The 12,360-nt window shown below is 42.9% G+C and overlaps 1 protein-coding gene across 2 annotated transcripts in view; it reads left to right on the plus strand.

Annotated features, from left to right (window-relative positions):
- srp72 (signal recognition particle 72) overlaps positions 1-12,360 on the plus strand; it is a 236,200-nt gene that overhangs the window by 124,490 nt on the left and 99,350 nt on the right. For both annotated transcript variants that reach the window (XM_073064014.1, XM_073064015.1), the window contains one exon: positions 4,800-4,928. In XM_073064014.1, coding sequence (XP_072920115.1) covers positions 4,800-4,928 — 129 coding nt within the window. The remainder of the gene's footprint in view (positions 1-4,799; positions 4,929-12,360) is intronic.

Here is a 12,360-nt window from a genome sequence, read left to right on the forward strand (position 1 = left end):
GGTGTATATTTACTACAATCAATTGAAACACCTTGACTGCACACAGGTCTCCATAAACAGATCTCCATTTAACTAATTATGTGACTTCTCAAACCAATTGGCTGCATCAGTGATGATTTTGTGCATCATATTAAATGGCGGTGAATACTTAAGCAATGAATTATTTTGTGTTATATATTTGTAATTAATTTAGATCACTTTTTAGATCTGTTTTCACTTTGAAATGAAAGAGACTTTTTCTATAGAACAGTGTTCGAAAAAGCCAAATTAAATCCACTGTGATTCAATGTTCTAAATGAATAAAACTTGAAAACTTTCCGGGGGGGTGGGGGGGGGGCTGGCAAGTACTTCTTATTTTGTCAACAAAATAGAGAGAGTGTGCAGAGGAGATTTATTCGACTGTTACCTGGGTTTCAGCACCTAAGTTACAGAGAAAGGTTGAACAAGTTAGGTCTTTATTCTTTGGAGCATAGAAGGTTGAGGGGGGACTTGATAGAGGTATTTAAAATTATGAGGGGGATAGATAGATTTGACGTGAATAGGCTTTTTCCATTGAGAGTAGGGGAGATTCAAACAAGAGGACATGAGTTGAGAGTTAGAGGCAAAAGTTTAGGGGTAACACGAGGGGGAACTTCTTTACTCAGAGAGTGGTATCTGTGTGGAACGAGCTTCCAGTAGAAGTGGTAGAGGCAGGTTCGATTTTGTCAATTAAAAAAAAATTGGATAGTTATACGGAAAGGAAAGAAATGGAGGGTTATGGGCTAAGTGCAGGTAGGTGGGACTAGGTGAGAGTAAGTGTTTGGCATGGACTAGAAGGGCCGAGGTGGCCTGTTTCCATGCTGTAATTGTTATCTGGTTATAAGCGCTGTATAACAGAAAGAACTTTTTGTATCCTACTTTATATTATTGGCTAGTTTGCCCTCATATTTCATCTTTTCTCCTCTTTTAGCTTTGAAAAGCTTCCCAATCATCCAACTTCCCACTCACTTGTGCCATCTTATCTGCCCTTTTCTTGGCTTTTATGCAGTCCTTAACTTCCCTTGTCAGCCACTGTTGCCTCCTCCTGCCATTTGAGAACTACTTCTGTGGGGTGTATCTATCCTGTGCCTTGTTAACTATTCCCAAAACTTCATCCTCCTCCAACCCACCTGGGCAAGCTTCTCTCTCATGCCTCTGTAATTCCCTTTATTCCATCGTGATATTGATACATGTGACTTGTGCTTCTCCCTCTCATATTGCGGTATGAATTCAATCATATTATGATCACTGCTTCCTAGGAGTTTTTTTATATCAAGCTTCCTAATAAAATTTGGGTTCTTGCACAGCACCCAATCTAAGATGGCCTTTCCTCGAGTAGGCTCAAGCACAGCTGCCCTAAAAAGCTATCTCGTAGGCACTCCACAAACTCCTCTTGCAATCTGACACCAACCTGATTTTCTCAATCCCCTTGCATATAGAAGTCTCCCATTGCAATTGTGTCATTACCCTGATTTCATGCCTTTTCCAGTTCTCTTTGCAATTGCAACCCCACATCTTGGCTGCTATTTGGAGGCCTATATACGATTCCCATAATGGTCTTTTTACCCTTGCAATTTATTAACTCCACTAAGAAAGGTTCAACAATCTCGGACCCTATGTCACCTCTTTTTAAAGATGTAATTCTGTCTCTCACTGTCAGAGCCACACCACAGCCTATGCCTTCCTGCCTGTCCTTTCAATACAAAATATATCCTGCAATGTTAAACTCCCAAGTATGGTCTTGTTTCAGCCGTGACTCAGTGATGCCCACAGTGTCATACTGACTAATCACTAATTGTGCCATGAGGTTGTCCACCTTTTTCCGAATGCTATGTTCACTTAAATACAGCACCTTGAGTCGTGCTACAATTTAACTCTCTGCTCTGTCTGTATTTGTACCTAATCATTGGTTTGTCCTTCCTTACACCGATCATCTACTTGTAAACCTGCTGGCTCAACCTCAGCTCTATCATACTGGTTCCCATTCTCCTGCCATAATTAGTTTAAACCACTCCCAACAGCTCTAGTAAACCTGCCTGCAAGAATATTGGTCCTCCTCCGATTCACATGCAACCCCTCCTTTTTGTACAGGTCACACCCGCCCCAGAAATGGTCCCAATGATCCAGGAATCTGAACCTTTGCCCCCTGCTCCAATTCTTCGGCCACACATTTATCTGCCACCTCATTTTATTCCTATTCGCACTGTCATGTGGCATGGGCAGCAATCCTGAGATTACTACCCTTGAGGTCCTGCTTCTGAACTTCCTTCCTAACTTCCTGTATCCATTGACTGCATATGACATCCCTTGCATTGAAACCAACTGAAAGGGAATTAAGAAAGGTATTGGATGATGCCGCAATTGTCTCCATGCTGGACACTGAACCGTTGCCCAACAGAGGACAAACAGATATTGGTGCCAACCTCTGTCCCTCTGGTTGGAAAGCATATTGGCCTAAGGAAGGACCATGCTGCTCAGAGGAATTCTGAAAGTGATGAAAGCCCTGGTCCAACTACAACAGTTTTTGTAGGCACCATATCTGCAAAAGCTTCTGATATGTTATTCAGGCAGTTACGTGCAAAATGTGCCTTGGTTTTAAGCTGGAAGAGAGTTCAAGGAACTGCAGGAAAGATGCAAGCAGTCAGCTTTTGTGAGTATAAAGAACAAGAATCTACTCTGCGTGCATTAAGGTTATTGCATGAATTTCAAGTGGCATATAAAAAGTTGCTTTTAAAAGTGGATGCAAAGACCAAAGCCCAGTTGAATGAATGGAAGGCCAAAAAGAAAGGAATCAGTGGAGATACAAACACAAAAGATTTGTCAAATGACAATGGAAGCAAGAGGAGAGGTCTAATCATAAAGGGAGCAATAGAAGGATTAATAAGACAATACTCAGTGAACTAAATACACCTTCCCAAGGTCAAGATACATAGAAGGAAAAGAGCAGGAACAAGAGAGAAAGAAGCCATAACTTGGATAGAAGCAATGGTCGAAGTAGATCCAAAGAGCAAAGCTGAGAAAAGCAGAAGAAAGGTGGCTGTCACTGTCAGAATCACTTCCAGCAGTCTTATTCCTACAGCCACTATGGCATGGCTCCGGAACCTGATACTGTTTCACAGCCACAAGGCTCACTTGCCAATCAGATTGTCAAAAAAGAGAAGGGTAGGAAATCCTCCACAGCAATTAAATCTTTCAAGTCAAGTCAAGTCGTCACTTTTTATTGTCATTTGGACCATAACTGCTGGTACAGTACATAGTAAAAACAAGACGTTTTTCAGGACTATGGTGTTAAGTGACACAGTACAAAAATTAGACTGAACTACGTAAAAAACAACACAGAAAAAACTACACTAGACTACAGACCTACCCAGGACTGCATAAAGTGCACAAAACAGTGCAAGCATTACAATAAATAATAAACAAGACAATAGGGCAGTAAGGTGTCAGTCCAGGCTCTGGGTATCGAGGAGTCTGATAGCTTTGGGGAAGAAACTGTTACGTAGTCTGGTCGTGAGAGCCCGAATGCTACGGTGCCTTTTCCCAAACGGCAGGAGGGAGAAGAGTTTGTATGAGGGATGCGTGGGGTTTTTCATAATGCTGTTTGCTTTGCGGATGCAGCGTGTAGTGTAAATGTCCGTAATGGCGGGAAGAGAAACCCCAATGATCTTCTCAGCTAACCTCACTATCCACTGCAGGGTCTTGCGATCCGAGACGGTGCAATTTCCAACCCAGGCAGTGATGCAGCTGCTTAGGATGCTCTCAATACAACCCCTGTAGAATGTGATGAGGATGGGGGGTGGGAGATGGACTTTCCTCAGCCTTCGCAGAAAGTAGAGACGCTGCTGGACTTTCTTTGCTATGGAGCTGGTGTTGAGGGACCAGGTGAGATTCTCTGCCAGGTGAACACCAAGAAATTTGGTTCTCTTAACGATCTCTACCGAGGAGCTGTCGATGTTCAGCAGGGAGTGGTCACTCTGTGCCCTCCTGAAGTCGACAACCATCTTATTTGTTTTGTTCACATTCAGAGACTGGTTGTTGACTCTGCACCAGTCAGTTAGCCGCTGCACCTCCTCTCTGTAAGCTGACTCGTCGTTCTTGCTGATGAGACCCATCACTTTACGCCTGAATAGGGCAATTTAAAATTTACTATGCAGTGGATGTATGTATATTGTAGCTGTATTATAATGCACTGTGTATATAGTTGAGATACATTCTATGTTGAATCAGAGTTTATAGCTGAGCAGAGAAGAGTATTGCCTATTTAATATTTTGGTAATATTTGAGTAATCTTATTTATATTTGTAATATTTGTATATATTTGTTTGATTAAGCATTCTTATTTGTTTAAATAATTCATTATGGGTTATATGTATAAATATGTTGAATAGCATGCGTCATCATGCTACCAAATGATACGTGTGTGCCACGCTTAAAGTAAACATGAAATTAGACCGGCATTTTGGACTCCGTTGAATTAGTTTAATGTTTTGACGTTGCTGAGCATAACACAGGTGATACTTAATCAATCAGGTGATACAATTATTAATTATTTTGTTTGCATGCAATCTTTGTAGAATGTGCTGTTTAGGGCTCCTCAAAACTTTCTCCTGTTAGGGGCCAGTTGGCCTAATTTTGCACCTATGTCTTTTGGTCTTATTGTTAACTAAAAGGACCCAGTACAGAATCCAGCAACCTTTTAAAATTTTATGAACTTAAGTAGGTGCTGATATACTTGCATAGTAATTTGTGGAAACAAGTACAATGGTTTATTTTGTTCTTAGGCTGACCAATGTCGAAAGCTAACGTTAGGCTTGCAGAAGCAGAACCCGGAGACTCCACTACCGGTGTTAATTCAGGCAGCACAGATGTGTCGAGAGAAGCAGCATTCGAAAGCGATTCAGCTGTTGGAGGTAAGCCAGGTTGAGTCAATATTGTGGTCTGTAATTGGATTTCAAGTGTTGCTTTTGTTAGAACTATAATGCTGTAGTTTTAATAAGACAAGGATATTTGATTAATACATGAGGAAATCTGCAGATGCTGGAAATTTAAACAACACACACAAAATGCTGGTGAAACACAGCAAGCCAGGCAGCATCTATAAAGAGAAGCACTGTCGACGTTTCGGGCCAAGACCCTTTGTCCTGACGAAGGGTCTCGGCCTGAAAATTTGACAGTGCTTCTCTTTATAGATGCTGCCTGGCTTGCTGTGTTCCACCAGCATTTTGTGTGTGTTATTTGATTAATACATGTTATTCTTGTATCCCAGACTGTTGAGTTCCATTAAAAGGTGTTTACTCATTTCAAGTTTTTGTGTATCCTGTTCATGGTCCCACCAGCTAATGAAGCATACACTGTTAATCCATGTTGTTGACTTGCGTGATCAATAACAAAAAGTTCATGCTCAAGATCACATTTATTGTCATTCAGCAGTACACCTGTATACTGGCAAACGAGAGCATTCCTCTGGACCAAGATGTACAACACAGTACATATCATTCACACATAAAGTACCGGTAATATTACTTCAGATAAGTTAATAGATAATAATGTGCATGTAATATAACACTACTGGCACTTCATTCGTGATGAGACCTGAGTGGTGCAGGGAGGTCAGTAGTCTTACTGCCTGGAGGAAGAAGCTGTTTCTCATTCTAACAGTCCTTGCCCTAATGGTAGGGGGTCAAAGAGATTGTTAGACAGATGGGAAGGATCATTAATAAAGCTAAGGGCCCTGCATACGTAGCATTCCTGATAAGTATCCCTAAAGGGTGGAAGAGAGACTCCATTGATCCTCTCAGCAGTCCTCACAATCCTTTGTGGGACTTACATTAGATGCCTTGCAGTTCCCCTACTAGATGGTGATACAGCTGGTTAGGACAATGTTGATGGTTCTCCTGTTTAAAAAAAGAAGAAAAAAAGTTTAAATGTTGGCGGGGGGTTTGGTTTCAAGGAACCTCATTTGCCTCAATCTTCTTTGAATGGGGAGATGCTGCTCTGCTTTCTTGGCTAAAGAAGTGGTGTTGAGGGATGATGAGAGATCATCCTTCCTGGCAGCTGACGTGTCTTCCACTTCAATGAAATTGATACCAGCTCAGACTCACTTACTCATTATATTAAACTGATACCAGCCCAAACTCACTCACTCTTTGTTAAACTGATACCAGCCCTCAGACTCACTAACTCATTATATCAAATTGATACCAGCTCTCAGACACACTCACTCATTGTTAAACCCAGTACTGACTCACAGTCTCACTAACTTATTAAATTCAGCCTGACACCAGCTCACAGACTCACTAACACATGTTAAACCCAATACCTGCTTACAGACTAACACATCATGTTAAACCCAGTACCAGCTCACAGACTCACTAACACATTATGTTAAACCCAGGACCAGCTCACAGACTCACTAACACATGTTAAACCCAATACCTGCTCACAGACTAACACATCATGTTAAACCCAGTACCAGCTCACAGACTCACTAACACATTATGTTAAACCCAGGACCAGCTCACAGACTCACTAACACATGTTAAACCCAATACCTGCTCACAGACTAACACATCATGTTAAACCCAGTACCAGCTCACAGACTCACTAACACATTATGTTAAACCCAGGACCAGCTCACAGACTCACTAACACATTATGTTAAACCCAGTACCCCCTCACAGACTCACTAACACATTATGTTAAACCTGACAGCAAATCACAAACTAACTAACTCTTTATGTTAAATTCAGTACCACCCCCCCCCCCCCCCCCCCCCCGGCAGACTTTCTGGACTGAGAGTTTGACAATGTTTCCACAGCTGTATTGTGCTGTAGGTTTTCTATGTTTCTAGCTCCTGGTGTCTCCCAGTGACGTCTGACATTGGGTAGCAGTTGCTGAAGGAAGTAGCTTACCTCTTACACATTTCGCTGTTTGTGGATCCACATTCTTGTGAGATTAGCCCCAGACATCCTCTCAAATTTCGCAAACGTGGTAACTACATGTGACAATAGAGTTGTCAACAGCACAAAAACAAGCCCTTCAGTCCATCTAGTCTGTGCTGAACCATTAATTTGCCTAGTCCCATCAACCTACACCCATTCATGTACCTATCCAAATTTCTCTTAAATGTTGAAATCGAGCTGCCAGCACAAGTACTGGATGTGGGGTTTGCTGATAACTCTTTCCACACTCTCATCACTATAAGTGGAGAAGATTCCCCTCATGTTCCCACTAAATATTTTATCTTTTACCCTTAACCCATGGCCTCTGGTTCTGGTAATTGAGCTCTGATCAGTGACCAATCTGGAAATCTGAAGTTTGAGAGGGGGTGATTTCATTCAGGTCCACTGCCCATGAAGAAAAAGGCAGTGGTGGATCACAGCAGTGTAATTGAGCTCTGACCAGCGACCAATTTGAGTTTGGGATTAATTAGCAAGAGCAAGTTAAAAGAAGGCTGGGGCAAGAACAGTGGCCAGAGTTAGAGCAGTGCTTTTGAGGCACCTTCGAGCCTTCAGCAAAGAGAGACTTCAGTCAGAGAAAGCAAACAAAAAAGAAAAGCTCTAGGTAGTGTTCTATTTTTCCTTTCCCTTTTTTATATCGGCTCAGTTAGGACAGTAGAGATGCCAGGCAGGATTGTTGAATGTTCCTCTTGCAGGATGTGAGAAGGCAGGGAGACCTCTGATGTCCCTGATGACTACAACAGTGAGAAGTGGATCCAGTTGCAGCTTCTAATAAACCACATTAAGGCCCTGGAGCTGGAACTGGATGAACTTTGGATTATTTGGGAGGCTGAGAGAGGTGATAGATGGGACATATAGAGAAGTAATTACACCCAAGGTGCAGAGCACAGGAGACTGGGTGACAGTCAGGAAGAGAAAAAAGGAACAAGAGGCTGAGAGTGAAGGAGTAAGGAATCTCGGAGAGAAGCCATTTTTTTAAAAACACCGCTTGGGGAAAAGAGGCTGGACTGCACAGGTGCGTGATGTCAGCCAGTAGAGTGCCAAAGGTTTAAAAAGGCAGCCACCATATGGCAATGTTGAGAGCGGGCAGTGGAGTGAGAGGGAACAGAGTGGGACGGCTTTGGCTCAACAGACTTCGGTGTGAACAAGCAGAGGCGAGGGTAGATTCCAGTAGGTTTTGTTTTGTCTGTTTAGAGTAGAGATAATGTCAGGCAGGATGTTGGAATGCTCCTCTTGCAGGATGTGGGAAGTCAGGGAGACCTGTGGTGTACCTGACAACGATACCTGCAAGAAGTGCATCCGGCTGCAGCTCCTAACAGACCACTTTAAGGAAATGGAGCAGGAGCTGGATGACCTCCAGATCATTCAGGAGAATGAGGAGTGTATAGATAGTATTTTCAGGGAGGTTACGCCAAAGGAGCAGCGCACAGGTAATTGAGTTACTGTCAGGCAAGGGAAAGGGCAGGAAGAGCAGGGCTCCCCTGTGGCCATTCCTCTCAACAACAAGGATACCAATTTGGATACTGTTGATGGGGATGATTTATTTGGGACCAGCTGCGGCAGCCGGATATCTGGCACTGAGTCTGGTTCTGCAGTGCAGAAGGGAGGGTGGAAGGAGAGGAGTGTGGTAGTGATGGGGACGATAGGTTCTGTGGTCGTGACAGAGACTCCCGGATGGTTTGTTGCCTCCCGGGTGCCAGGGTCTGGGATGTCTTTGATCGTGTGCACAATATTCTGAAGTGGGAGGGTGATCAGCCAGATGTCATGGTGCACATTGGTACCAATGATGTAGGAAGAAAGAGTGAGGAGGTCCTGAAGAGTGAGTATAGAGAGCTTGGTAGGAAGTTAAAAAGCAGAACCTCGAGGGTGGTAATCTCAGGATTGCTACCTGTGCCACGTGCCAGTGAGGGTAAAAGTAGGATGCTCTGGCGGATGAACACGTGGCTGAAGAACTGGTGTAGGGGGCAGGGTTTCAGATTTCAGGATCATTGGGACCTCTTCTGGGGCAGGTGGGACCTGTACAAGAGATGGGTTACACCTGAACTGCAGGGGGACCAATATCCTTGCAGGGAGTTTTGCTAGTACTGTTGGGGAGGGTTTAAACTAGATTTGCAGGGGGGTGGGAACCAGAGTGACGGAGCAGATAGTGGAGCAGGGATGAAAATAAATGATGTTAAAAGTTCATGCAGAGTCACAAATAGAAGGTTTGTGTGGGGTGGTAATAATCTTCTGAGGTGTGTCTATTTCAATGTGAGGAGTATTGTGGGGAAGGCAGACAAGCTGAGGGCGTGGATTGACACATGGAATTATGACATTATAGCCATTAGTGAAACTTGGCTACAGGAGGGGCAGGACTGGCAGCTTAATGTTCCAGGGTTTAGGTGTTTCAGGTGTGATAGAGGCAGAGGGATGAAGGGTGGTGGGGGTGTTGCATTGAAAGTCATGGAAAATGTTATAGCAGTGCTCAGGCAGGACAGATTAGAGGGCTTGTCTACCGAGGCCATATTGGTGGAGCTGAGAAACAGGAAAGGTATGACCACGTTAATGGGGTTGTATTATAGACCACCCAATAGTCAGCGAGAATTGGAGGAGCAAATCTGTAGAGGGATAGCAGACAACTGCAGGAAACATAAAGTTGTGATAGTAGGGGATTTTAATTTTCCACATATTGATTGGGATTCCCATTCTGTTAAAGGTCTGGATGGGTTAGAGTTTGTAAAATGTGTTCAGGGAAGTTTTCTAAATCAATGTATAGAGGTACCAACTAGAGAGGATGCAATATTAGATCTCCTATTAGGAAACAAGTTAGGACAAGTGATGCAAGTGTATGTAGGGGAACACACTGCTTCCAGTGTTTGTCGGAAATTTACTGAGGGACACGCTGGATATTCCCTTGGCTATGAAGCTGGAAGTTGAAAGAGCCCATCACGCGCTCGTCCCAAAACCTACCCAGGATAGAAAGCCACGCTCAATAATAATTAAATTCCTTCGGTACAGCACCAAGGCGGAGATTATACGAAGGGCCTGGGGTAAGAAGGGAGTGTTTTTCGACTATAAATTAATATATTTCGACCAAGATTACCCCCCCCCCCCCCCCCGCGGTCCTGCAGAAATGCAAAGAATACTCTGAAGTAAAGCGAGTACTAAAGCAAAAAAAGGTTAAATTTCAAACTCCGTACCCTGCTAAACTTCGAGTGTTTTATGACAACGGGGCGCGGTTGTACCAGACAGTGGAAGAGGCGACTACAGACATGAAGGCCAGAGGGTTGCCCGTCAGTGTGACCAAAACGAAGGAACGCCTGACTGAGGAATTATCCCGCTCCACTTGGGAAATAGTGTGAGAATCGAGAAGGCAGGAGACGGGAGGAGGTCGAGAGAAATATATCAGAAAGAGACTGGGAGTTTCCTAAAGACAGTCCTCACCCCCTTCAGAAGAGCCATAAGGTTTGGCTAACTTTAAAAATGTTGAGAAGCTAAACAGAAGCAAAAGTACATGGTGATATACCTATCTCGAGAATACTTATTATATGTGGATTTTATATTACTTAGTTGTTATTCTTTATTCACTCACTTACTCCATTTTCCCCACCAAAATGAGAATACATATATATGTAATGTATGTGTGTGTGTGTATCTATATATATATATTTGTGTGTGTGTGCATATGTATATATAGGAAGAGTACACAAGGAAACCTTTTCTGTGTAATGGATTTGTTCACTGACTTTTATGAATACTGCAATGGGGGCCCTCAACTCACAAGTAGGAGGGGTTATCCCCCACAGCTAGACATTTCCTCTAGCTCAACGCAGGGTCATCTACCAGAGACCTCAACCTTGGAATCACACATTCGTTGCCATTTTTGTTATTATTTGCATTTCTTGGTTCTTATTTGTTCAGGGAGTAGATCGATTAAGTTTTATTTTAATTTCAATGATACGTTGACAGATAAATACAGATGGCTGAGGACAAGGTAAAATTCATTTCTTTTAATGTCAATGGGCTATTAAATCCAATCAAACATAAGAGAATTTTATCCAATTTGGAACAATTTGATTCATACTGGGAAAAATGGTTTAACTACATAATGCCTCATAGGCCTGATTTTATTCTCACAAATCAATGAATCTGTTGTAAAAAAAAAAGATCACTCCCTACTTGTACATAGTTCTTTCCTTTTGCTTGTTTTTTCTTTCCACTCTTTTCTATAAGTGTGTACCTCAGATAAATACTTAGTGGAGATTTGTGATATATATGATTATATGATATATATGTACAATGTCTGAAATACATCTTATGGAAATGTTTGTTTGATGATGAACTTCAATAAAAAAAATTACAAAAAAAATAAAATTATGAGGGGGATAGATAGAGTTGATGTGGATAGGCTTTTTCCATTGAGAGTAGGGGAGATTCAAACAAGAGGACATGAGTTGAAACTTAGGGGGCAAAAGTTTAAGGGTAACATGAAGGGGATTTCTTTACTCAGAGCGTGGTAGCTGTGTGGAATGAGCTTCTAGTAGAAGTGGTAGAGGCAGGTTTGGTATTGCCATTTGAAACAAAACTGGATAGGTATATGGACAGGAAAGGAATGGAGGGTTATGGGCTGAGTACAGGTCAGTGGGACTAAGTGAGAGTAAGCGTTCAGCACGGACTAGAAGGGCCGAGATGGCCTGTTTCTGTGCTGTAATTGTTATATGGTTATATATGGATGAAGCGGGAAAAGTTTAAAGGGAACATTTGGGGGGAGGGGGGCTTCTTCACACAGAGAGTGGTGGGAGTGTGTGATGGGCTGCCAGATGAAGTGGTAAATGCGGGTTCACTTTTAACATTTAAGAAAAACTTGGACAGGTACATGGATGAGAGGGGTATGGAGTTATATGGTATAGGTGCAGGTCAGTGGGACTAGGCAGAAAAATGGGTTGGCACAGCCAAGAAGGGCCTAAAGGCCTGTTTCTGTGCTATAATGTTCTTTGGTTCTATGGTTTTAGGAAGGGGTTTAAACAGCCCATGCAGAGTACACTCAACTTCAGGTATACTACTTTGGGTACTGTTGGGAGGGATGAGCTAACAGAGGAAAGTCACAGTGGTTGAGTCTCTGGTACTGAGTCTGGCTCTATGACTCAGAATGGAAAGAGGGAGAACAGGCACGCTGTGGTGAGAGGAGTTTCATTAGGGAAATTGACAGGAGGTTGGTGGGCAAGAACGAGATTCCCTAAAAGGTATATTGGCACCTCAGTGCCAGGGTACAGGGCATCTTGGGTGAAGTCCTTGGCATTCTTAAGTGGGATGGTCATGGTCCAGTGGCATGGGTAGGTTGAGTGATGAGGTTCTGCATGGGGAGTTCAAAGAGTTAGGTACTAAGTTGAAGGGCAGGATCTCC

The sequence above is a fragment of the Hemitrygon akajei genome, chromosome 13 (genome assembly GCF_048418815.1).
Source record: "Hemitrygon akajei chromosome 13, sHemAka1.3, whole genome shotgun sequence".
NCBI lineage: Eukaryota > Metazoa > Chordata > Chondrichthyes > Myliobatiformes > Dasyatidae > Hemitrygon > Hemitrygon akajei.